The sequence below is a fragment of the Drosophila nasuta genome, chromosome 2R (genome assembly GCF_023558535.2).
Source record: "Drosophila nasuta strain 15112-1781.00 chromosome 2R, ASM2355853v1, whole genome shotgun sequence".
NCBI classification, from domain to species: Eukaryota; Metazoa; Arthropoda; class Insecta; order Diptera; family Drosophilidae; genus Drosophila; species Drosophila nasuta.
The window spans coordinates 26,876,154-26,902,131 of NC_083456.1; the positions used below are offsets into that span (position 1 = coordinate 26,876,154).

At 38.4% G+C, this 25,978-nt stretch overlaps 6 protein-coding genes across 15 annotated transcripts; 5 read left to right on the top strand and 1 right to left on the bottom strand.

Annotated features, from left to right (window-relative positions):
* Positions 1-543: 543 nt before the first annotated feature.
* LOC132784393 (phosphoribosyl pyrophosphate synthase-associated protein 2) lies at positions 544-8,628 on the bottom strand. 8 transcript variants are annotated; one of them, XM_060789985.1, is made up of 8 exons: positions 8,365-8,628; positions 2,853-3,089; positions 2,499-2,787; positions 2,267-2,433; positions 1,693-1,749; positions 1,253-1,364; positions 1,038-1,184; positions 544-975 (listed from the first exon to the last, which is right to left on the bottom strand). In XM_060789985.1, exons 1-8 carry the CDS (start codon positions 8,382-8,384, stop codon positions 817-819), a joined length of 1,188 nt encoding a protein of 395 aa, XP_060645968.1. In that variant the 5' UTR covers positions 8,385-8,628; the 3' UTR covers positions 544-816. The 8 variants fall into 8 exon arrangements, with proteins under 8 accessions (XP_060645968.1, XP_060645967.1, XP_060645972.1 ...); XM_060789984.1 differs by having other exon boundaries at positions 1,253-1,394; XM_060789989.1 differs by having other exon boundaries at positions 545-975; positions 1,253-1,394; positions 8,468-8,627.
* LOC132784389 (cytosolic carboxypeptidase 6) lies at positions 3,088-6,754 on the top strand. Of its 2 annotated transcripts, XM_060789980.1 has the most exons (6): positions 3,088-3,934; positions 4,006-4,119; positions 4,637-5,202; positions 5,262-5,636; positions 5,700-6,015; positions 6,082-6,752. In XM_060789980.1, the coding sequence occupies exons 2-6, from the start codon at positions 4,107-4,109 to the stop codon at positions 6,660-6,662; spliced, it is 1,851 nt and encodes a 616-aa protein (XP_060645963.1). In that variant the 5' UTR covers positions 3,088-3,934; positions 4,006-4,106; the 3' UTR covers positions 6,663-6,752. The 2 variants fall into 2 exon arrangements, with proteins under 2 accessions (XP_060645963.1, XP_060645962.1); XM_060789979.1 differs by having other exon boundaries at positions 3,088-4,578; positions 6,082-6,754.
* LOC132784391 (prolyl 4-hydroxylase subunit alpha-2) lies at positions 7,293-11,446 on the top strand. 2 transcript variants are annotated; one of them, XM_060789983.1, is made up of 7 exons: positions 7,293-7,420; positions 9,704-9,997; positions 10,178-10,359; positions 10,420-10,955; positions 11,019-11,066; positions 11,127-11,271; positions 11,335-11,430. In XM_060789983.1, exons 2-7 carry the CDS (start codon positions 9,801-9,803, stop codon positions 11,397-11,399), a joined length of 1,173 nt encoding a protein of 390 aa, XP_060645966.1. In that variant the 5' UTR covers positions 7,293-7,420; positions 9,704-9,800; the 3' UTR covers positions 11,400-11,430. The 2 variants fall into 2 exon arrangements, with proteins under 2 accessions (XP_060645966.1, XP_060645965.1); XM_060789982.1 differs by lacking the exon at positions 7,293-7,420 and adding an exon at positions 9,329-9,488 and having other exon boundaries at positions 11,335-11,446.
* A 690-nt stretch (positions 11,447-12,136) lies between these two features.
* LOC132785179 (uncharacterized) lies at positions 12,137-22,022 on the top strand. The gene is made up of 28 exons (XM_060791171.1): positions 12,137-12,383; positions 12,433-12,584; positions 12,646-12,796; positions 12,850-13,043; positions 13,104-13,717; positions 13,767-13,935; positions 13,997-14,084; positions 14,745-14,834; positions 14,898-15,049; positions 15,111-15,252; positions 15,691-16,171; positions 16,231-16,399; positions 16,457-16,535; positions 17,755-17,844; positions 17,908-18,059; positions 18,117-18,255; positions 18,308-18,459; positions 18,560-18,688; positions 18,765-19,171; positions 19,231-19,399; positions 19,456-19,534; positions 19,992-20,222; positions 20,285-20,436; positions 20,498-20,648; positions 20,710-20,903; positions 20,962-21,581; positions 21,647-21,815; positions 21,871-22,022. The coding sequence occupies exons 1-28, from the start codon at positions 12,172-12,174 to the stop codon at positions 21,957-21,959; spliced, it is 5,616 nt and encodes a 1,871-aa protein (XP_060647154.1). The 5' UTR covers positions 12,137-12,171; the 3' UTR covers positions 21,960-22,022.
* On the top strand, positions 14,620-16,783 carry LOC132784390 (prolyl 4-hydroxylase subunit alpha-1-like). Its single transcript, XM_060789981.1, has 7 exons — positions 14,620-14,834; positions 14,898-15,049; positions 15,111-15,252; positions 15,314-15,507; positions 15,561-16,171; positions 16,231-16,399; positions 16,457-16,783. Exons 1-7 carry the CDS (start codon positions 14,623-14,625, stop codon positions 16,537-16,539), a joined length of 1,563 nt encoding a protein of 520 aa, XP_060645964.1. The 5' UTR covers positions 14,620-14,622; the 3' UTR covers positions 16,540-16,783.
* A 618-nt stretch (positions 22,023-22,640) lies between the features above and the next one.
* Positions 22,641-24,631, top strand: LOC132785559 (prolyl 4-hydroxylase subunit alpha-1-like). The gene is made up of 7 exons (XM_060791709.1): positions 22,641-22,855; positions 22,919-23,070; positions 23,132-23,282; positions 23,348-23,541; positions 23,595-24,211; positions 24,275-24,443; positions 24,500-24,631. The coding sequence occupies exons 1-7, from the start codon at positions 22,644-22,646 to the stop codon at positions 24,577-24,579; spliced, it is 1,575 nt and encodes a 524-aa protein (XP_060647692.1). The 5' UTR covers positions 22,641-22,643; the 3' UTR covers positions 24,580-24,631.
* The last annotated feature ends 1,347 nt before the right edge of the window (positions 24,632-25,978 follow it).

Here is a 25,978-nt window from a genome sequence, read left to right on the forward strand (position 1 = left end):
GCGACTTAGTAATTTACAACTACAATTGCATATTATTTGTTTATTGTATTTTTTATGGCTAATATAAATTTAAAGAAAACCCCATTTATGATTTACAGTCGAGATTAGCTGCCCCTTTTTAACAATTGTGTGTTAACAATCAATTGTGAATAGCGCCAGCCATTCACAAAATCCGAAATGACCATTGTGGTTGTGTATTAACAATTGCAATTTGATAAGCTTACAAAAAAATGATGATTAGCTTTAATTGATTTTTTTTTCTGCTTTGTTTTGTATATGCCGGAAGTGGCCTTGCTTGTTTGTAAATTGGAGTTAGCTTATTATTTAGTATTGTGAAAAATTGTTGGAATTTTGGTACTAAGATGAGTTGAACGAGTGAGAACTACGACTTTGTATTCATACAATACTTCTACAACATGTGTCTGTGCATGTGTGCAAGTGTATTCTACAGCAAAGCGACTTTTTAATGGCGCAGCCTAAAAGTATGCAATGGAATTTTGTCAAACTGAAAAGCAAATCAACAAACCGTCGTCAAATGGAAATGAATACAAATAGCCAATTTAAAAGCATATTTCAATTTTATTTGAGCAGCTGTGCGCAAGGCGCACTATAAAATATTTGATTTATTAAAATTAAAGACGGGGAGGGGAGTTTTCTTGGAGGAGGGGGGATAAAACAAACAATATATAAAGGCGCAACTTCCATGAAGAAACTTCACTGGCATTTTCTTTTTTTGTGACATTTTGTAACACTGTAAATGTAATGTGTGTGTGTGGTTGGTGTGTGGATGCGTGTGGGTGTGTGGATGGTGTAAGCCTAATCCTCTAATGTGACATTACGAAACAGATAAGACATGGACTCCTTGTTGTGTATGCGACGTATGGCTTCAGCAATCAGTATCGAGATATCAATCGTCTTGATCTTGTTGCACTGCAACTTCTGTATCTCATGTGGAATGGTATTGGTGACAACGATCTGCAGAGCAAGAGGAATATTATTAGACGTAGCATATAAGTATTTTAATAAAGAATACGCACCTCATCGATCACCGACTCCTCAAGCAGACGCGGCGCATCCGAGCTAAGCAGACCATGTGTGGCCAGCACATAGATCTTACAGGCACCATTATCCTTTAACATTTCAGCGGCAGCCACAAATGATTCCACATCGTCAATCAAATCATCCTAAATGAAAGAAATAAAGCCAGTATTAGCAGAGTAAACAAGTCAGTGTCTAAGAATGTTGTACTTACCACCATGATGGCAATGCGTCCATTCACATCGCCCACAATAGTAAGCGGAGGCTTGACTTTAACCGGATGCTCGGGCACGCCCACCGACACCGATGTGGTGCGTGTGCGGCTGCTGCTGGGTGCATGTTGTGGAGTAGAGTTTCTTGTGATTAGTGTGGCAATTGGCATTTTTTGGCATGATTCAAGTGTGAGGTGTTCGTGGTGCATCGTGGTGGTAGTTGGCAAGTGCAGTTGTTGTTTTCGATTTGTGTGTGTGGTGCATGTTTGAGGTTGAGATTGTGGTTTTGGTTGAGATTGTCGTGGTTGTCGCGCATTGTCGATATCGTAACCAAAAAAGAAAAATGATAGTACATATACAATTTGCTTATCATTGAAAATAATGCATAAAAAAAAAGAAATGTAAACAATCAATTATCAATTTGAATAGTTTAGATACAAACCTAGACGCCGATAGTGTGCACATTTCAATAGAATTTCCTAATATATTGCTATACGCCCTGCATGACACAAATAATAGAAATAAGGAACAAAATTTCGTTTGGTTGGCATTTTGTAACTTGCCACAAAAACTCAAAACTACAGCAAAATAAATTTGCAAAAAATGCGTAAGCAATAACAGCGAACAAACATATAACTACAGTTGTTGCCATGAAGTACAGAGAAACAACAAATGAGTAATGCGAAACGGTCCACAAAGGTTCAAGTGTGTGGATGATGAATGCAAATCAAACTACGCGACTGACTTCCATATGTTAATTATAATATTCATCTGCTAGCTGCGAGTGCACAAGCTCTAAATTACAGAGCACTTGGTTGGTCTACTCGACAAAAAACACACAAAGCTGGGCGAATGAAGAAATGCGCAATTGCAGTTCGCAAAAGTTCTACAGGAACTTGTTGGAATACGAAATTCAATACTAGACAGTTTAAAGGCTTGCGTCATAAAAGGAAGCCCTAAACACAATCTAAACATAAAACGAGCAGTGGCTGCGCAACTTTGGCTTAGAGACTCACCTGGTGGGTGGTGGCGAGTATCTACCATCGACTTCATCGCTCTCAGCCTCCTTTTGCTCACCGTGTATGACGGCAAGTCCTAGACGCAAACGTTCCGCATAAGAGTTGGCTTTCTTGGCAACGCCAGGATTGCGAGCCACAATCACTGAGTTGCGATAGTCGGGTATCTATTAAAGGAAAGAGAAACGCATTAATAACACTTCATGGACTATATTCTGAGTATAAAGCTCACGCTTTCTTGAATGTACTGCAGCAGAAATGGCGAAGCGCGCAAATTATCAACGGGTATATCGAAGAAGCCTTGTATCTCCTTCTGGTGCAAGTCCATGGTAATAATATGAGTGAGTCCTGAAGTGCACATCATTTTGGCCAACAGCTTGGACACAATGCAGCCACGCTTGCGCATCTTGCACTGCTTGGAGTAGGGCAAATATGGTATGACTCCAACAATGGAACGAGCCGACGAAGTCTTGCAAGCATAAGCCATAATCAGCAATTCCATAATATTGTTGTTGGCATCTCTGTAAGGTACAACGAATAATTAGTTATTTAGCTAATACATATGTTAAATGAATTGCTCACTCACTTGGTGCCCGTTTGTATGATGTAAATGTCCTTGCCGCGCACCGAGTCGCTGATCTCAACGATGGTCTCGCGATTCGATTTGTGGAAGACCGAGCAACCGCCGTTCTTGAGGCCCATGCGCTCGGCCACCATATTGGCGAGATCCGGATGCGAGTTGCCATTGATAATAACTATATCCGAGGTGGAGGTGTTATCCATGTCGCTTCTGCAACGCTTCGGTGGGCGCACACTGCCTAATCTATAACAAAAACAGGAAGACAACAAAAGTTATTGCGGGTCAACAGCGTTGTGAAGTCATTTCACTGAAATGGGCACAACAAAAAAAACAAAAACAATAATAACAACAACAAATTCAATGAACTGTGTGAGAGTGTGTGTGTTGGTATGTGTAAAAAAGGGCAACCTGCGTTTGGACATGTTAACGATAAGTTTTCCCTTTACGACTGATGAACAGTCATAAATATTACGCGTATGCCACACGCTTTTATTGATTAGCCCTGGTGAACTACTTTGTTGCGAGTTGCCAGTTGTGTGTTATATTTATGGGTTTGTGTGAGTGTGTGTGTGTCTCCTGTGGTGCGCCTGCAACAAGCTGCAGGCAATTAGGTTGGTCTGCCAACTTTGTTTTGCCCAGTGTTTGGCGTTTTGCTGTTTAAAGACTAAAGACTAAAGACTGCCGTGACGCGCAAAATTGCTGTGTAAGAATATTTCTGGCCAAAACCGCAATGCCAACTGTGCGCGTTTTTATCGACCAAACAAGAACCAAACTGACGGAGTCGCAGTTGGCACACCACGTGAGTGATCAGGTGGTAAGTAGTTAAGGGAGAGGAGGTGTGTATGGCAACGTCAAAAGTGCCAAGCAAAACATTAGACAGGACTCGGCAACGTTCAAGGCAACGCTGTTCATTCAGCCCAATTCGGCTCAAACGGCCAGTTAGCCCATCGTTAGTCCGTCGACGCATAGTGTCTCCTTCACTCTAAACTAAGCTCTGATTGGAATCTATAAGTTCTCGCCCCACAAAAGACATCGCACGCGAATCGCAAAAGAAAAGTGAAAGCTCTCAAGGCGCACACAAAAATCCGGTAGTGAACAGTGGGCGTGGCCAAGTGAAGTCGCTTGTCTTAATTGAAATTCTATTTTTAATTCCAAGCAGGTCAATGTGCTGGCAGCTGGAGTGCAGCAAAGCCAAAGGAGCATTCTTGAAGTCGCCGCACATGCAGCAGTGGTAAGGAAGCCAATCAAGCGGCAGGCGGCATGGGTGATTCAGGTGAGTGGATGCCTAAGACGTGGCGGCTAGGCTGCTGTTCCCCGCTTGGGTTCGGTTCCGTTCAGTTCATAAATCACGACACTTCCGCAAAGAAAGTAATATGCCTATTGGCGGCTCCTTGAGGCGCAGTCAGGCAGCAAACGCAACCGCGACTATTCAATTTTGATGCGATGACGTTTGAGGCAGTTTGCTTGGCAGTTTGCAATAGGCAAGACACGCATACGTGGCCATATCAAGTTTAAAGATAACACGCGGATTAAGTCCCTTTTCATGATGGGCAGCAGGTGGCAGTTGTGGCAACTTATGAGTGCAGCACTGCTGCAACGGATTAGCAGTGGCATTAGAAGAGCTTTGCACGCTGTTAGCACCACTTGTGTCGAAGTAAAAGTGCGCTCAAAATGCTGGGCATAGCCTGTGATCCGTTGCAGCATACGAGCATGTATGAGCGTGGCTCAGATGGTACAATAATTAAGAGATATATATTCTATAACTGATCATCTTCACTCTCCCTTTACAGACAGTGAGGACAGCGATGGCGAGGGAGGACTGGGAAATGTCTCCAGGGTCATTATACGTCCACCTGGTCAGAGCGGCAAAGCGAAGCGTGGACACTTGTGCTTCGATGCAGCCTTCGAGACAGGGAATTTGGGCAAAGCGGAGTTGGTGGGTGAATTCGAGTACGATTTGTTCTTACGCCCCGACACTTGCAATCCACGCTATCGCTTTTGGTTCAACTTTACGGTGGACAATGTGAAACAGGATCAGCGTGTGCTTTTCAACATTGTCAACATCAGCAAGAGTCGCAATCTTTTCAACTGTGGACTGACGCCTCTTGTCAAATCCTCGAGTCGTCCCAAGTGGCAGCGTTTGCCCAAGCGTCAGGTGTTCTTTTATCGCTCGGCCATGCATCAGGGTCATTATGTGCTTAGCTTTGGTTTCAACTTTGACAAGGAGGAGGACGTGTACATGTTTGCTTTGGCATCGCCTTACAGCTACTCTCGTCTGCAATCATATCTGAATGTAATCGATGCACGTCAGGGACCCGAGAAACGTTTCACACGTTGTGTGCTTGTTAAATCCTTGGTAAGTGCAGTACTTTATCCTCCATTTGAATTGCTTTTGAAGTCTGTATCCTTTGCCAGCAAAATCGCAATGTGGATCTGGTGACTATTGATCAGGTGACGCACAATCAGCGCTCCACGAATCGCTTGGAACGCAGCTTCATACGTGTCATTGTGATTTTGTGTCGCACGCATTCGAGTGAAGCTCCTGCTTCGCATGTGTGCCAAGGATTGATTGAGTTTCTGGTGGGCAATCATCCTATAGCGCAAGTGCTGCGTGAGAATTTCGTCTTTAAAATTGTGCCAATGGTGAATCCGGATGGTGTCTTCCTGGGTAACAATCGATGCAATCTGATGGGCCAGGACATGAATCGCAATTGGCATGTGGCATCGGAGTACACGCAACCGGAGCTGCATGCCATCAGGAATGTGCTGAAGGAACTAGACAATTCCGATGTGAGTTGATTACACTTATCGTTTAATAATGTAATTATATCGGGGACAACACTACCATCGTAGACCTATCAGATTGACTTTGTGATTGATCTGCATGCGAATAGCAGCATGCATGGCTGCTTCATCTATGGCAACACCTACGAGGATGTCTATCGCTACGAGCGTCATCTGGTCTTTCCTCGTCTCTTCGCCAGCAATGCCCAGGATTATGTCGCTGAGCACACCATGTTCAATGCGGATGAACGCAAGGCGGGCAGCGTGCGTCGCTATTGCTGTGAGCGTCTCAGCGACACGGTCAACGCCTACACTTTGGAGGTGTCCATGGCGGGTCATTATCTGCGCGATGGCAAGACTATAGCGCTGTACAACGAGGATGGCTGTAAGTATTGGGTTTATCCTTGATCAACTGTGTTTTGACTATCTTCCTCTGATCATCCGCCCTCAGATCATCGTGTTGGTCGTAATTTGACGCGCACCTTGCTGCAGTATTATCGCTTCATTAATGTCTTGCCCATGCCGCTGGTCTCCGAAATGAGATTGCAGGGCAAGCGTCGAGGACGTCCGCGCACACATCATTCTCGCTCTCGTTCCCGCACACGCTACGAGGTGAAGCCAAGGGCGAAGACAACACGCTGTCATGCGCCCATTTCGTACACTAATCTGAGCATCTGCTACGACTCGGCAGGTGGCGTTTCGTCGGATGAGGGCGGGTATTCACCAACGAGACCGATGAATATTGCGCCTGGTAGCAGCAGCTTTAGTGGTTATCGAAACTATCGACGCGCCGCCACAGCAAATTGTGCACTGCATGATCAGTATTCTTTGGGTGTGTGTGAGCATCAAGGAGGAGCTGGAGTTGGTAGTCGCAGCAAGCGTGGAGCTGCTCCCTTGACGATGGAGATGCCTGTGCCACCTGGTGTGAGTGTGCCCCCAAAGCCGTACCTGTCCATAATCGATCTGAATCAGCTGACGCGCGGCAGCCTTAAACTCAAATCGAGCAGTTTCGATGCCGATGATAGGCGTTAAATGAATGGGGAAGAACTGGGGAACTGTAACAATTTACGCTCTAATCGATTTTCTATGCTTCTTGCCTGTTGCAGCTTTGTTTCTTACTTAAATGAACAGTTATATCTAATCAAAAGCTTTGCCTTCACTCACTCAACAAGTTGGCGCTCACATTCGAGTGGAATTTGTAGCTTATCATGTCGAGTAAATACATATATACGATTTACGTATGTATGCGCACATAGTATATATGCAAATCCCCAACACACGTACGTGTTTGTGTGTGTTGTGGTTGATGTGTAGTAATTGCCGTCTATTGTTGCGCATTGCTCTGTTGGCCTGCTGCCAGGCAGAGACACCTCCACTGCCACCTCCACCCATCACCCCCCGCGGACTCGTTCAGCACGAGTAATGTTCACCTGCTCTCTCTTTCCCACTTCAATGCGCCACAGTGGCATCGTCTTCAATTGTAATGTGAGCAAATCATATGGCCGCAAATATTTACAAATCACAGTTAACTGTCAGACAAACACAACAACAACAAAAGGACACAAGCAATAAAGTGCATGAGTGTGAGCAGTTTCTGCAATCTCTACACATGTAAGTTTCACTCAACAAATGCACGTGAGAGTGTGCGTGTGTTAGTATTTATTTGCGTGGGCGTTTGTCGCTCAAATCGTTTAATTAGACTGGAGTCTATCTTATCTACTCGCGCACTCGTGTTAACAATGCATTTGCTGTGTACTCGTCAATAAATAATGGGAACTCTTATTAATCAGGTACCTTGTATATGAAAAATGCTCTCAACCTTAATTTTTTTTTGTTGTATGTATGAAAAAAAACACGCGCGAAATTTGTGATAACACCACGACGACCACGAAAAGCAACAGACGACGACTGTTGTTGTTATTTGTGTGGGCAGTGAGTGATATAGCGTTGATTGATTAACGCTTTCAATTAACAAATCCGTCGCCAGTTGCGTTCACGTTCGCGGCTTTCAAATCAATAAAAGACACTTTATCGTTTTTGTATAAATAAAAGGCGAAGAACAGAATGTGAATAAATAAATGGAGCGTAAGAGCAAGCACCAAAGAGCAGCACAACTTTGTTGAGAGCGAACGAGTCGCGCGCACAGCGTTGCCATACTGTATTCGGCTTAATGAGCTACCAGCCCAATTTGATAACATTCAACAAACTAAGCAACTCACCAAATATTCGACAGAAATGAACACGCACGTTGATGATTATGCGGGCGATTAAAATTAATAAGCAATGAACTTTGGGGGTGACATTCGTTATCATGATTTGTGAAGCATGTTAATAAAAGCAAAACAGCTGGCCACGCTCTCTATGCCGATGGCAATGCCGGCAAGAATGTGATGAACAAAACAAAATGTAAATAAAGCAGCGAACATGAAGTAGTAAGCAACACAATACATACATACACATATGAGCACACAGTTACACATACAGAACAAACATATGTCAACAGATAAAACTGAAACGCAAATAAGAAGCAAAAAAACTCTCAAGAGTCTAGACAAGCAGCACAATTGTGAGTTCAAGTGGGAGGAAGAGAGCGATTATGTGCGAAGGGATCGAGACAAACAAATACACAAAAAAAAATATAAGTAAATAAAATGTACACACAGCGAGACACTAATTAAATTATGCAGTGAACACAAAATTAGCAAAGGAAAGAAACCATATGCCGCTTTTTTACTTGTTTCTCTGCAGTAGCATGTCGTTGTGGTATCTGTTTCTGTTGTCCTCTCTCTGTCTGCTGTTTAAAAACTGTAATAATTATTTATTGCAATCACATATACCACACTCAGAGCTTTTTGCGTCCGCCCTGTTGAATTATTGATTTGCTTTAGCACAAATTGTTACAATTTGTTTTTTCCTTTTTATCTCAAGTTGTGTGTGTAACGTACGCCTTGTTGAGGCAGCACTGCGAACCGTTTCAATTGAGATTGCAAGTGCAACTGAGAGAGAGAGAGACGTCGCAACAAGCTCAAATGGAACAGCGAGTTTATTTTTGTATGAAAGCAGCCAAGCAATTGAACAACTCACTCACTCCCCCACCGAATGAGTCATTTTTAAAGTAGCGTGACCGTAGTGGACTTCCAATTGGTAGCAGTTTTACAACTGTCAGCTGGTTACACTTCAAAAGGTATATTATTATATACCAAACAACTGGGCGCAATGTTTGAAAGTGTATTTGTTTCTGTACTTTTCAAATAAGATAAACAGTATCTGGAAAAAATTGGCAACTTTTTGTTAATTGTCTTTGGGATGAAATAATTTTCTTTAAATTTAAAAGCATCTTCAATGTAAATATGTCAAATTTTTTAAAGAAAATGAACCAAATAGATAGTTTATGGTATTTTTGAGAAACTTACTATCGCGATCTGGCAGCGCTGCATTTAAAGACTGCTTGTTTATCGGCACTGCTTGCTCATCAAGGATAGGCAAGCAGTATGTATTTGAATTTAAAGTGATTCTTAAACTGTAAGGTGTTGAGGGTTTGAGAGTATTTCCGTTAACAATTCAAATAGGATTGGAAATAATGGTACACATTAACTTTTAATTTAATGTGACAAATTGCATTAGCCGCGCATCAAAAGTAATTTATTGGCTCTATTTAACTTTTCTGGCATTATTTTACTTTCAACTTGACACTGAAATGGTTGGCTTAATATTTCTACTGCTGCTGTCTGGATTAGTTCATAGTGATAACTTTAGTGAGAGTGATATGCAGGATTTGCTTGATGTAGAGCGAATGTTGTTGATTAATTTTGAGAATTATGCCAAAGAGTTGCAAGACAGACTGGGTATTATTAAAGGGTATGTTACAGTTAAACTTTATAAAGAAAATTAATGTTTTGTCTTAACTAACTAAGCAACTAATGGTTTGAAGTTAGTCCAAAACTGGAGGGTTGAGTTTACATTCTTTTTTTTATCGTCAGTTAAGACACAACGCTTTAGTAACTTTTTAAATATTTTTAAACATTATTTTGACAATATTTTGAAGAAATTAAATTAAATTCCGTTTTAAACAGCGCCTTCGCCAAGTACAGCGACTTTGTGAAGGAAGTTTATGATCATCCAGAATTATACTTGGCAAATTCGGTGAGTTCCTTAAAGTTGATACGTCACATGAGTCAGGATTGGGCAGCTTGGCAGCGAGTGATGGAGGCACCTCTGGCTGCAGATCAAGTCCAAATGCAGAAGCGTCTCTTGGCGCTCACACCTCGACACTTGAGCTTACAGCGGGCAGCCGAACGATTGCAATCCGTTGTCCAGTTCTACGATTTCCCGCCGGCTTCCTTTTTGAAAAACAAACAGAACTTAAGGTAAGTTTCCTATCTGCATTGTAAAGATGATAAGATGATAATTCAAGATTTTACTAAAATCATTTTGGTAGTAAAAATAATTATAGTGTTAAATGTATAATTCTTCAGCGTTGTATACTTTTGAAGCTCGGGAATAATCAAGGTTTTTGTTCGCTGTTAAAATAGATTCTCTTATTCTAGGCTAAGTCCTTTGGACTGCTATCACATGGGCGTGGCTCTATTTGAGCAGCAGAATTACGAAGACGCAGCTAAATGGTTGACAGTTGCAGCAGAGAATTACACTTCTTCGCCTCTCAACGATTTAATTGGGATTCCCCTTTGGCGTGTTTATGAAATGCAGTTCGAAGCGCTGCTTAAAATAGGTAAGTTTTTGCTTTTTCTTAATCTTTCCCTTTATGTCTTATCAAGTAAAAGCCTTGCAGATAAGAAATATAGTGCACATGTGGCGATATCCAATGCTTTAAGGTTAGCTCCAGCAAATGAGCAACTTTTGGAAAAGAAGCAACGGTTGACAAGTGATAAACTATTAATAGATACCAATTCCAATTCCAATCCACCTGTTGTGTTTAGTGAGCTGCAGCAACAATGTAAAAGCAAGCCTAGGCAGAATAATTCTTTGAGCTGCGAATATAATAAAAGGTACACGGACTTTCTTCGACTGGCGCCGCTGGCAGTCGAAGATCTGTGGATAAATCCCGATGTAATGCTCTATAAGCAAGGCATCTACGAACGTGAGATTCGCCACATTAAGCAAGCTTTTAAAAGCTGCCCGGAGAGTCACAAGTTTGCAGAGGAGCCTGGAATAAGTGGTTGCCTGATACCAAGTAGCTACAGTTTAAGAATCCGGCGTATATCGCAACGTTTGCAGGACATGACAGGACTCGATGGAGCCATGGATGGATTTTTTGTGTTGAAGTTTAGCAACTCAGATACTTTTCGACTCTTTCAACTGAAAATTGTGAGTTTTCTTTTAAGAATAAGTTTATTTCAATTATTGTTGATGAATTTATTTTATGTCCAGTTAAGAGAAATAATTCAGGAGGACGTGAAAGCTACAGCGATTGTTTTTGTAAGTAAAGAAGAGACTTTAGCATACTTATCTATAAAAAATATTTAATTTTATATTTAGTTAAACAATGTTGCTTTTGGAGGCGTTCTTACTATACCAAATATTGATTTCGTCGTCAAACCAAGTCGTGGAGATGCTTTGATCACATTTAACGATGGAAACTTTGAGCACACAATGTGTCCCAATGTTGTGGGAACTTCGATGGGTAAATAAACTGTGTGATGTTAAATAAATTTGTAATTAATTGGTGATTTGTGTACCCTTGCAGTGATTATGAAGCTTTTCTTTGAAGCGGGAGTGGATGAAATGGAACTTGTGGACGATGACAAATGATAATAAGTATATAAAAGACGTGTTGTATAAGGTGAATTTCATTCTTTAAATAAATGCAAAAAATCTTTTATATATAATCTATTTATATATTATATAATCTATACGATATTTGAAATTGTTGATAAAGAATATATTGGTTATTTAGTAGATATTGTAGCTGTATAAAAGAGAGTAAAATCATATGTAGATAATAAAAGAAAATTAATTAATTTATATCTGTATTAACATTTCAATTTATGAAGAATGTTTCTCTATACGAGTAAATGAGGTGTAACATTCTTCATTAAATTTTCGAAGAATGTTACTTTATAAGTGAAGTGTAACATTCTTCATAATTTTAAACGTAAAGAGAGATAAATATTCAAACATTTTCTAGTAATATTTAAGGGTGTACCATTTTAATACCTTTGTTATTTTTTTAAATAATTGAAACATAAATATTATAGATTTGTAACAAAAAAATAAAGTACAGGGTCTCTTCCTATTGAAGATAATTTACAACTTGAAGTGCACCCAATAAAAAGTTAATAATATATCTTCTCATTCACTTAAAAACTTCAAATACTTCGGCTATAACAAGCATAACAACTAGTTTTAAATTTATGATTAAAGGGTCTGCAGCTGTCGAATGATAAAGCACAACTTTCTAGCAAGAAATAATTTCTTAATCGAATTACTAATGAAGTGGAATAAAACGTTTAATCTCGCTCTGCATTTAATTTCATATTAAAGTGACAAATAAGACGACTTCTTTGGCAGAAATAAATGAAAAATGTTGAACTACAGGTTACTGCGATCTTTTGTGAATATCCTTTGTCTAAATGTGTTGTTGGTGGCGTGTCAAACGAATAATCCGAGTAAAGCTGTAGATTATGTTACATCGTTAAAGGATAAACTGCAGTTGCTGGAACAAAATGGGAAATTATTGCTGAATAACTACGAATACATTGAGGAATTGCAAGCGAAGGTGGAGACATTGCAAAAGTAAGTAATAAATTAAATAGTATATTATATTTATAATGAAATCTCTTAGACTGGCCAAGCACTTGCAGCAGCCACAACTGGCAGCTAAAGGTAAAGAGGAGGAATCCCTTTCCAATCCGATGAACAGTTTGTCGCTTATAAGACAAATGCATGCAGATTGGACTCATGTGGAGAAGCTGATGGAACAACCAGTTGGTCAAAGTAATTTATGAATTCTAATTTTGAGCGGTTCACAAAGTTACTACATATTTTTTCTAACCAGAACAAATGGATTATATTCGGCGAATGAATGAGCGAAGACCAAATCAGGAAAATGTTGAGCAGGCCTTGATTGCCATGCATCGCATTGTTTCAAGTTATGAGCTGAATGCTGCTGATATTGCTAGTGGATTGCTTGACGGCATGCAGACTGAGTGAGTAGCTTGACTTAAGATACCCTGTACTTTTAATTATTATTATAATACAGTGCAAAGCTTTCACCACTCGAGTGCTATGAAATGGGATTGCTCTATTACAATGGATCGCTTTATTACGAAGCAGTCGAATGGTTAGAAACAGCCAAAGAGTTAATGGATAAAGTTCCATCTGATGTCTACAATCTTTTGGGTCTAACAAGAAGCGACATCTCTCATCTATTAGCTCGAAGCTTCATTGCTTTAGGTTAGACAATCCAAAACTTTATTAACCCAATAATAAAATTTTCTTTTGCTTTTGTTTTAGACAAATTGGAGCTTGCTCGCAAAGTTCTTCTGGCAGAACCAGATTTGAGTTCTGAAACCGAAGAGTTGTTGGAATATTTTAAGGAAAACAAGCCTGAAGAAGTGGAGAACGATAATTTGATTGCATTTCATGAAAAAACTGCACAACTCTGTGGCTCTTCTTATAAACCAAAACCCACGCGACTTTTGTGTTCCTATAAAACATCAGGAAAACCATTTCTTCGACTGGCTCCCTTTCAAATGGAACAGATCTCACAGGATCCCGATATATTTGTATTCCACAATGTGATCTCTAGCATAGAGATTTCAATATTAGAGCGAGAAACGGAAGCATTTATGCTGCCTGCAAGGGTACTTGATAATGGGAAGTCGGTGTTGTCAAATATACGCACAGTGAGCAGCGTTGGGTTGCCCAATAAAAATTTTTCAAGGCAACTCAATTCGCTGACTACTCGAATTAGACGGCGAATATCGGATTTGTCCGACTTGAATGATAGTTATTATTATTTGTCAGAGGTGCTGAAATACGGATTTGGCGGTCACTACGGCTTTCACAATGACTTCTTGAATAGTTCAGTATTTACCGACGATCGCGTTGCCACCGCTTTGTTGTATGTAAGTAAATGAAATTGACATGCGAATGTTATTTAAGATTCTTTTACAGCTCAATGATGTGCCCAGTGGCGGTGGCACAATCTTTACTCAGCTAAACTTAACAGTGCAGCCGGAGCCTGGCAAAGCTGTTCTCTGGCAAAATTTGGACGTGGAAACTTTTGACTTTGAGACGCGTAACGAACATGCATCTTGTCCTGTCAAGATTGGCACCAAGTTGGGTAAGTTCGCGATTCTAAAACCCTGTTATAATTGTTGCTTAAATACAATAAACATTTGCAGCAATGACACAATGGATACATGAAAGGGAACAGATGTTCACACGCCCATGTTTGAAGCCTCCCAAAGCACGTGTATATCCGGATAAATTGTGATGATTTTGTATAGATCTATAATAAATCAATTTGTTAAATTTTTTGGAATTTTGAAAAATAATATGATCTATTTATTATAATTCTTAAATCACTCAATGAACTTAATATGACAAATCTTTATTTAACTTTATCTTTGAAATCTTTGTCTTCGACGACTTAATAATGAACTAAGGGAAACACGATCATGGAAACACTGAAAAAAAAAAATAATAGAAAGATAATAAATTCTTGAATTTTGAAAATCGAATACATGGCTTCCATATAGCATTGAAAAAAAGAAGCATAAAATATAGTTAAAAACTAAAATATATTAAAAAATATAGTTAAAAAGATTCTTTTATACCCATTCGTAAGAAATATTATTACAGAGTCTATCGCTATCTAACGTTAGCAACCTACTTTAAATTTGGAATAAAATTTTGATTTCACAATTAAATTTACCGTGGTAAAAATTAAATCGTTTGGTTTCACCTAAGATCGATAGCTTCATAAAGTGACAGGAAAATGAGCCTTTAAAGCATAAGACAAAAAACGATGTTGCACTACGGATTACTGCGAATTCTTGTACATATTCTTAGCGTATCTGTTGTGTTGGTGACATGTCAAAAAAATGATATTACTGAAAGTACAGACTATATTTCATCTGTGCCTAATAGGCTGAGGTTGTTGAAACAAAATGGGAAATTATTGCTGAATCTCTACGAATATATTGATGAATTGCAAGAGAAAATCAAGACATTGCAAAGGTGAGTAATAAATTATTTAGTATTTTACTAAAATATATCTTTATTAGTACTATAATTTCTTAGGCTGGTTAAGCACTTACAGCAGCCACAACTGGCAGCCAAAGGTGAAGAGGAGGATTTCCTTTCCAATCCGATGAACAGTTTGTCGCTTATAAGACAAATGCATGCAGATTGGTCTAATGTGGAGAAGGTGATGAAACAATCAGTTGGTCAAAGTAAATTATGAATTATAATGTTAGTTAGTGAATCAACTAACTCTTAATAATTCCTCTACAGAACAATTGAATTTTATGAATGAACAAAGACCCAAGCTGAAAAATGTTAAGGAAACTTTTATTGCCATGCATCGAATAACTTCAAGTTATGAGTTAAATGCGACTGATATTGCCAAGGGATTGCTTGACGGCATGCAAACTGAGTGAGTAACTCGACCTTGTAGTTACATATATTATATATTTATCAACTCTTTAATTCTCCAGTGCAAATCTTTCTCCACTCGAATGTTATGAAATGGGATTGCTCTATTTTAATGGATCGCTTTATCACAAAGCAGTCGAATGGTTAGAAACAGCCAAAGCGTTAATGGAAAAAACTCCAAGAAATGTCTATGCATTGTTGGGTCTAACACGTAGTAAAATTTCCCATCTATTAGCTAGATGTTACACAGCTTTAGGTGAGGCAACTTTATGTTAATTTATTTTTAAGTTAAACATTCTTTTTTTTTAGACAACTTAGAGTTAGCCCGCCTTGTGTTGCAGTCAAAGCCAGATTTGAACGCTAAGGCTGAGGAGTTGTTAGAATACTTCCAAGCAAACAAACCTCAAAAAGTTGAGAATGATCTAATCGAATTTGATAGTGCCTACGCTTATTTCTGTGGCTCCTCTTATAAACCTGAGCCAACCCGTCTTCTTTGTTCCTATAAAACATCAGGAACGCCTTTCCTTCGCCTGGCTGCCTTTCAAATGGAACAGATCTCGATGGATCCCGATATATTCGTGTTCCACAATGTGATCTCTAGCGCAGAGATTGCAATTTTAGATCGGGAAACGGAAGCATTTCTGGTTCCTGCCAAAGTAGCTACTCCTGAAGGAGAGAAAGTTTCCAGTTATCGCACAGTGAAGAGCGCTAAGTTGCCTCATGTAAATGTTTCAAGAGAAGTGAATTTGCTGGCCGTGCGATTGCATAAACGAATGTCGGATTTGTCAGATTTCAATCTAGACAGTTGTAGTGACGTCATGCAGGTGCTTAAGTATGACTTTGGAGGACATGCCAGCATTCACAATGATTACTTCAAGAACTCCAGCAGCGAGGATCGCATTGCCACAATTTTGTTTTATGTAAGTAAATGAAGTCTAAGCGGGAGTTCTATTAAAGGAATTTCTGTTTCTGTTTACAGCTCAATGATGTGCCTAGTGGTGGTGGAACAGTGTTTTTTGACCTCGACTTGACGGTGCAGCCAGAGCCTGGCAAAGCTGTTCTCTGGTACAATTTGGATTTGGAAACATTTGACTACGAAGAGCGAAACATACATGCATCTTGCCCTGTCAAGATTGGCTCTAAATTTGGTTAGTTTGATTTGGAAATACTTTTATAAATGATATTCATATCAAATGCTTTTGCAGCCCTCACACAATGGGTACTTGAGCATCGACAGATGTTCAACCGACCGTGTTTAAGGCCTCCAAAGTTGCGTCAATACAAGTAGACTCAGATGAATGATGAGGCGAGATCATCCTTTAAGTATGAATGAAATGAAAACAAGTAAGAAAGCTACAGTCGAGTGTACTCGACTGTGAGATACCCGCTACCCATTTTGAATAAAAGAAATATATTTTTTGCGATATTTTTCCCAAGATATACCGATAATAATATTTGGTATATCGATATAGTACCGCATTCAAAATATACCATAGACGGCACAATATACCACATTGTCAACCAAAGCAACTAAGACCCCTAGTAAGTAGGCGTTTTTGCCCATACAAAAGTATTTCTTTAATAACTTTGACAATCTGATCGCAACCAAATTTTCAGGAATCATAACTACTATAGTTATTATTGTATATGTCAAAACTCGCAACTCTAGCTTTAAAAGTACGCTTGTTATTCGATTTTTTTGATTTGCGGGGGAGGAAGTGGGCGTGGCAAAAATTTAAAACAAACTTGATCATAAACAACATAACAAATGCTGTCGAAAACAAATTATAAATCTATCTCTTATAGTCTCTGAGATCCAGTGTTTCATACGGACAGACGGACAGACGGACATGGCTATATCGTCTCGGTTGTTGACTCTGATCAAGAATATATATACTTTATAGGGTCGGAGATGCTTCGTTCTACCTGTTACATACATTTCCTGCCGGCACAAAGTTATAATACCCTTTTACCTTATCGATAGCGGGTATAAACATTTAAGCCATTAGATATTAGATTTATATATATAATTTACAATTTTCTTACCAACTGACTGGGCAACAATTATCCTAACATAGGAAGCGCAATTCTATTGTGCCACAGGGCAGAAAACTTTATTCAAATCCTTAAAATCTACAAATCACTCAATCAACTTAGCATGATAAACCTTTACTTAACTTTATCTTCGGAATTCGTAAGAAATATTATTACAGAGTCTATCGCTGTCTAGCGTTAGCAAACGACTCTCAACTTGGAAGGAAATTTTGATTTCACAGCTAAATTTACCGTGGTGAAAATTAAATCGTTTGGTTTCACCTAAGATCGATAGCTTCATAAAGTGACAGGAAAATGAGCCTTTAAGGCATAATACAAAAAAACGATGTTGCACTACGGATTGCTGCGATCTCTTGTACATATTTTTAGTTTATCTTTAGTGTTGGTGGCATGTCAAAAAAAATGATATTACTGAAAGTACAGACTATATTTCATCTGTGCCTAATAGGCTGAGGTTGTTGAAACAAAATGAGAAACTATTGCTGAATCTCTACGAATATGTTGAGGAATTGCAAGCGAAGATCGAGACATTGCGAGGGTGAGTAATAAGTTATTTAGTACTTTATTAAACTATATTGTTATTTATAATACAATCTCTTAGGCTGGCCAAGCACTTACACCAGCCACAACTGGCAGCCAAAGGTCGAGAAGAGGAATTCCTCTCCAATCCGATGAACAGTTTGTCGCTTATAAGACAAATGCAATCAGATTGGAATCATGTGGAGAAGCTGATGGAACAACCAGTTGGTCAAAGTAAATTATGAATTCTTATGTTAGTGAATCAACTAACTATTAATAACTCCTCCACAGAACAATTGAATTTTATAAGCAAAAGACCCAAGCTGAAAAGTATTAAGGAAACTTTTATTGCCATGCATCGAATAGCTTCGAGTTATGAGCTAAATGCGACTGATATTGCCAAGGGATTGCTTGACGGCATGCAGACTGAGTGAGTAACTCGACCTTGTAGTTATATATTTATCAACTCTTTAATTCTACAGTGCAAAACTTTCTCCACTCGAATGTTATGAAATGGGATTGCTCTATTTTAATGGATCGCTTTATCACAAAGCAGTCGAATGGCTGGAAACAGCCAAAGCGTTAATGGATAAAACTCCAAGAGATGTCTATGCATTGTTGGGTCTAACACGTAGTAAAATTTCCCATCTATTAGCTAGATGTTACACAGCTTTAGGTGAGGCAACTTTATGTTAATTTATTTTTTTTTTAAGTTTAACATTCTTTTTTTTTAGACAACTTAGAGCTAGCCCGCCTTGTGCTGCAGTCAGAGCCAGATTTGAGCGCTAAGGCTGAGCAGTTGTTGGAATACTTCCAAGCAAACAAACCTCAAAAAGTTGAGAATGATCTAATCGAATTTGATAGTGCCTACGCTTATTTCTGTGGCTCTTCTTTTTAAACCTGAGCCAACCCGTCTTCTTTGTTCCTATAAAACATCAGGAACGCCTTTCCTTCGCCTGGCTGCCTTTCAAATGGAACAGATCTCGATGGATCCCGATATATTCGTGTTCCACAATGTGATCTCTAGCGCAGAGATTGCAATTTTAGATCGGGAAACGGAAGCATTTCTGGTTCCTGCCAAAGTAGGTAATAGTGAAGGAGAAAAAGTTACCAATTATCGCACAGTGAACAGTGCTTGGTTGCCTCATGTAAATGTTTCAAGAGAAGTGAATTTACTGGCAGTGCGATTGCATAAACGAATGTCGGATTTGTCAGATTTCAATCTCGACAGTTATAGTGACGTCATGCAGGTGCTTAAGTATGACTTTGGAGGACATTTCAACATTCACAATGATTACTTCAACGACTCCAGCAGCGAGGATCGCATTGCCACAATTTTGTTTTATGTAAGTAAATGAAGTCTAAGTGGGAGTTTTATTAAAGGAATTTCTGCTTCTGCGTACAGCTCAATGATGTGTCTAGTGGTGGTGGAACAGTGTTTTTTGACCTCGACTTGACGGTGCAGCCAGAGCCTGGCAAAGCTGTTCTCTGGTACAATTTGAATTTGGAAACATTTGACTACGAAGAGCGAAACATACATGCATCTTGCCCTGTCAAGATTGGCTCTAAATTTGGTTAGTTTAATTTGGAAATACTTTTAAAACCATAATCAAATCAAATGCTTTTGCAGCTATCACCCAATGGGTCTTTGAGCATCGACAGATGTTCAACCGACCGTGTTTAAGGCCTCCAAAGTTGCGTCAATACAAGTAGACTCAGATGAATGATGAGACGAGATCATCCTTTAAGTATGAATGAAATGAAAAATATAAATAACATACAAAAGCAAAGAATGTTTTTTTATCATTAGAAATACCAATCGTAATGTTCTATAATTAAATTTATATAAGCCAATTGGCATCGACATTTATATGTCTTAATTATTGATCAGAATCTAGATACAAAGAGATTTCAATAATATTTCCAAAGGCCTTAATTATAAGTCTTAATGCCCATATATTATTTAACGTGAAATTTATTCAATCTCTACATAATATATTTGTATTATTATACTCATTAGACTACATGGTTTATCGATGTCGAATGAGGGCAAATAACTTTTTACTTAAAAATAGTTTAATTTCTAAAATTCCCAGCAGCGGAATAAATTGTTTCGATTCGCTTTGAAACGACATCTTATTAAAGCATTAGTTAAACTAATTTCAGAAGCAGAAGACGATGGAAAATGTTGCACTACAGACTGCTGCGATCTTTTGTGAATATTCTCAGCATTTCTGTGTTGTTGGTGGCGTGTCAAACGGAGAATCCTATTAAAAGTACAGATTATATTTCATCGCCAAAGAACAAGCTAAAGTTATTGGAACAAAATGAAAAACTATTGATGAATCTCTATGAATACATTGATCGATTGCATGAGAAGATTGAGACATTACGAAAGTGAGTAAGAAATTATTTAAGATTATAGTATACTATATTGATGTTCATACTGAAACATTTAGGATTAGCAAGCACTTGCAGCAGCCGCAACTGGCAGCCAAAGGTGAAGAGGAGGATTTCCTCTCCAATCCGATGAACAGTTTGTCGCTTATAAGACAAATGCATGCAGATTGGACTCATGTGGAGAAGCTGATGGAACAACCAGTTGGTCAAAGTAAATTATGAATTCTAATTTCAATCGGTTCACAACAATATTACGTATTTTTACTTACCAGAACAAATGGATTATATTCGGCGAATGAATGAGCGAAAACCTCGACTGGAAAATGTTGAGGAAGCCATGGTTGCGATGCATCGCATGAAAGAAAGTTATTTGTTGAATGTAACTGATATTGCCAAGGGATTGCTTGATGGCATGCAGACAGAGTGAGTGACTCGACTTAAGATACTTTATTGTTGTCTTTTTTCATTTAACTTAATCTGTTAGTGGAAAACTTTCACCACTCGAATGCTATGAAATGGGATTGCTCTATTTTAATGGATCGCTTTATAACAAAGCTATCGAATGGTTAGAAGCAACCAAAAAATTAATGGATAAAGCTCCTTCAGATGCCTACGCTTTTTTGGGTCTAAAGCGTAGCAACATTTCGTATCTTTTAGCTAGATCCTACACTGCTTTAGGTAAGGCAGATTCATATTCCTTTTTCTTAAAAAAAAGTAATTCTTCTACTTCTTTTAGGAGACTTCCAGCTTGCTCGAAATGTGCTACAGACAGAACCAGATTTAAGTTCTTCAGCTGAGCAGTTGTTGGAATATTTCCAACAAAACATTCCTCCAGTAATTAAAGATGAAAAGCTGATTGAGTTTAATGGAGAGTACGCCCATCTTTGTGGTTCTTCCTATAAACCAAAACCCACACGTCTTTTGTGCTCTTATAAAACTTCGCCAACGCCTTTTCTTCGATTGGCTCCTTTTCAAATGGAACAGATTTCAAGGGATCCCGATATATTCGTGTTCCACAATATGATCTCCAGTTCAGAGATTGCTTTGCTGGAGGGGGAAACGGAAGCATTGATGGATCGTGAACTTGTGATTGCAGAGGATGACAAACTCGTTCATTCGAATCATCGCACACTTCGACACGTTTGGTTGCCTCATCCACAAATTTCTGAAGAAGTGCAGTGGCTGGTGAGTCGCATAAAACAACGAATGGAAGATTTTTCAGATTTAATCGTTCTGGAACTGGATCCTATGGAGATGCTTAAATATGGCTTTGGTGGTCACTTTAGTATTCACAGTGATTTCTATAACTTTACGGGGGCTTTCATGGAGGATCGCATTGCCACCATTGTGGTGTATGTAAGTGGATGAAGCTTAAGTTAGATTTTAAGTTAAACAACTAATTAAACTGCTTTTGCTTACAGCTTAATGATGTGCCAAGCGGCGGTGGAACAATGTTCCCTAAGCTCAACATGACGGTAAAGGCAGAGGCTGGCAAAGCTCTTCTTTGGTATAGCATAAAGCCAGACACATTTGATTACGAGACGAGGACTGAACATGCAGGTTGCCCAGTTAAAATTGGCACTAAATTGGGTGAGTTGGAATTGCCAAAGCATAAAAATGTTTCTTAAATAAACTTTACTTACAGTTTTGGCACATTGGCTGTACGAACACGATCACATGTTTACTCTCCCTTGCAGGCAGCCTCCAAAAACACGTATTTACATTGAACCCTAAGTTAAGATGAGTCTTAAAATATATTTTAATGCATCTCTCGATTGCTAGAAATACAAAGAATAATGTTCAATTTATTTTCTTATACTGAAAGTATTTCAATAACAAATATTCATTTCAAACTTATTAGATCTTGGCATGACATTTACGAAATATATTAATAATTAATAAAAATAAACTTGGGAATGTTTAATTAGTTACATATATTTTTAAATTATTTTTTATTTAAATGACAAAATCTGTAAAAGTTATTGATTTTAAATAAGAAGTGAAAAATATAAAAATATATAAAGGAATATTATTTATTCTTAATAGCGAAATTAATTAAAGGTCGGAACAATATTTGGCTTCAAATGAGCATCAGCTCATATTCCGAATAAGCATACAAATAAAATACTCAATTAAATCATTCAGTTTTAAACAACGTTTTTAAAGTTCTTATAATATTTTAATTTGTTATTAAATCTATTGATCAAGTGTAAAAATAATTTAGATTCAATTTTGCAATATTATTTTCCATTATTAAAGGGTCTTTAGCTGTCAGACGATGGCCAACAAATCGCAATCTGAAAGTGTTTTCACGAATGAATTATACATAAAGTGGAATAAATCGTTTAGTCTCGCTGCGGATCGACGTCTTTATAAAGTGACAGCTAGGTTGTCGTGCTCTACAGATGGCGAGAAAAGATGGTGCCTTACACACCTCTGCGATATTCTATATATATCCTTTGTATAAAGGTGTTATTCGTGGCGTGTAAAACGAATAATTCAAGTGTAATTATAGATTATGTCACATCGTTAAGTAACAAACAGCAATTGTTGAATCAAAATGGGAAACTATTACTTAATACCTATGAATACATCGAAGAATTGCAGGCGAAGATCGAGACATTGCGAAAGTGAGTAATAAATTATTTAAGATTATAATATACTACAAAGATATATATACTATAATTTCTTAGGATTGGCAAGCACTTACATCAACCACAACTGGCAGCCAAAGGTCGAGAAGAGGAATTCCTATCCAATCCGATGAATAGTTTGTCGCTTATAAGACAAATGCATGCAGATTGGACTCATGTGGAGAAGTTGATGGAACAACCAGTTGGTCAAAGTAAATTATGATTTCTAATTTCAATCGGTTCACAACATTCTTACGTATTTTTACTAACCAGAACAAATGGATTATATTCGGCGAATGAATGAGCGAAGACCTCGACTGGAAAATGTTGAGGAAGCCATGGTTGCAATGCATCGCTTAAAGGAAAGTTATTGGTTGAATGCTAGTGATATTGCCGAGGGATTGATTGACGAACTACAAACTGAGTGAGTAACTCGACTTAAGTATGATAACCTATAGTTGTCTATTATCATTTAATTTAATCCGTCAGTGGAAAACTTTCACCACTTGAATGCTATGAAATGGGATTGCTCTATTTTAATGGATCACTTTACCACAAAGCAATCGAATGGTTAGAGACAGCCAAAGAGTTAATGGATAAAGCTCCATCTGATGTCTACGCTTTCTTGGGTCTAGCTCGTAGCAACATTTCGCATCTTTTAGCTAGATCACACACAGCTTTAGGTAAGGCAATTCCAAACATTATCAACTCCATAATTAATTTTGGTTTCTTTTAGGCAACTTGCAGCCTGCTCGCCTTGTACTTCAGGCGGAGCCAGAATTTAGCTCGCAAGTTGAGGAGTTGGTGGCATATTTTCAGGAAAACAAACCAAAAGGAGTGAAAAATGAACAACTCATTAGATTTCATGACACGAATGCTTATCTCTGTAGCTCTCTTTATAAACCAAAACCCACGCGGCTTTTGTGCTCCTACAAAACATCGCCATCGCCTTTTCTTCGACTGGCGCCTTTTCGAATGGAACAGATCTGGGAGGATCCCGAGATATTCGTGTTTCACAATATGGTTTCAAGCTCAGAAATTGCGACGTTGCAGCGAATAATGGAAAAAGTGATGCATACTAAAATCGATGATCTTGAAGACTTACGATATTATCAGTTTCATCGCACAGTGCGTCAATTTTGGATGCCCAATCCAGATCTTCCACAGAAAGAAAATTTGCTTGTGAGACGCATACGACAGCGATTTTCCGATTTGTCAGATTTCTACATTAGCGATGCATATCTGGCGAATATGCTGAGGTATGGCTATGGCGGCCATTATGAAGGTCACAATGATTTCTTGAATGATACCATACCGAACATCGACGATCGCATTGCCACCATAGTGTTGTATGTAAGTGGAGAATTCTATAGTCCAAGTATTGATATGAATAATATTTGCTGCCTTTGTTTACAGCTGAATGATATGCCAAGTGGTGGTGGAACAATGTTTCCTACGCACCAGTTGACGGTGCAGCCAGAGGCTGGAAAGGCTTTGCTTTGGTACAACCTAAAGCTGGACACCTTTGACTTTGAGACGCGTAACTTGCACGCTGCCTGTCCTGTGAAAATAGGCACTAAATGGGGTAAGTAGGAAATGCAACGGATCGAAAAGTGTTGCTTAAATTAATGACATTTGCAGCTATGACGCAATGGATACACGAGGACGATCAGATGTTTACTAATCCTTGCTTGAAGCCTTCAAAAAACCGCAAATATTAGGAAAGTTATAAACTTAAATAAAAAATACCCTGTCAAAAAAGAAAAAAGTATGATTATTAGAAAATTACAAAATTTTTTATTTCTAGTTGCATAATTTTAATGAGGTTAAAAAATTTCTCGCTTCACGATTATTTTGCGAAAAGTAAGGCTGTATATTATCAATATATATGTATGTATATATGTATATAATATATGTATCCAAGCATCTTGTCGCTGTTGCCGCTGGTCAAGTCCACACACAAGATTTACTTACTTTTCTTGCTGCTTGCACTCAGCTCATTGCACCATTAAGTGGGCAATTAAATTCAATTATCCCTCACACACACACATACATTCGTATTATACTCTCGTCTCCTGGCAGCTGCGACTCCAAATGCGACTCCTCCATGCCATTTATCACGGATGCGGCACGCATCGCTGCCATCGTCTGTTCCTCCTTCTCTCCTCTCTTCTTCGCTCTTCCTGCTGCACTGGGCAAGTTTTCACTTCGATTTCGTTTTGGCGTTGCTAATAATTTCATAGATTTATCGTTTAGCTCTGGCATTTTCCCCTATTTGTCGATTGCTTTCCTCCAAAGTTTGTTCAGCAATCTCTCGACTTGGATTTCATTTTCATTTAAGATGGAATGGCAACTCGTGTGGGCGGCAGATGCAGTGATACAACCTGAAAGAGCGTTTTACATTTATTGGCTTAGGAATTATTTACTCTTTAATGTGAAATTAGACACTTACTCATTTAAACTGTTCTTTTTTTTTAGATACAATTAAAGAAAATGCTTACAATGTTCCTTTAATTCATCAGTAATATTTACAATTTTAATAAACGACCAGTTCAGCTAAAGAAATACCTAAAACAGAAGACTTTGCTACTAATAAAATGAAAAAAGTCTCTCTTCTCTCTCTAAAAGTGAAGCAGAGGAAGTTTTTCTAATAGAAAGGGACAAAAAAGACAGAAGAGATTGCTACAATGATGAATTTATAACAGATGAAGTTGCTATTAAGCAAATGCAAGTAATAGCTACATACCTTGAAGTAAATTAGAAGACGTTGCTACAAGTCTAACGGAAGCAGTTGCTAGTTCGCTAAACGTGAAACAGAAGTCTAACGCTAGAATATAAGCAGAAGCAAATATTAAGCAAAAGGGGATGCTAGTTGTGCACGTAAGCGAAAGTAGAGTGCAAAAAGAAAATAGAAAAAGTTGCTACTAGTGAAGCAGAAGAAGTTGTTAGTTCGCTAAGAGTATAATGGAAGACGTTGATACTATGCTAGTCTAAAGGAAGAAGTTGGTAGTTCCTGAAGAGTACAACCAAAGAAGTTGATTGGAAAGAAAGAGTGAGAATATTAAGCAGAAATAAAACGAAGGCGAAGGTGAAGAAGTATAACGGAAGACTTTACTACTA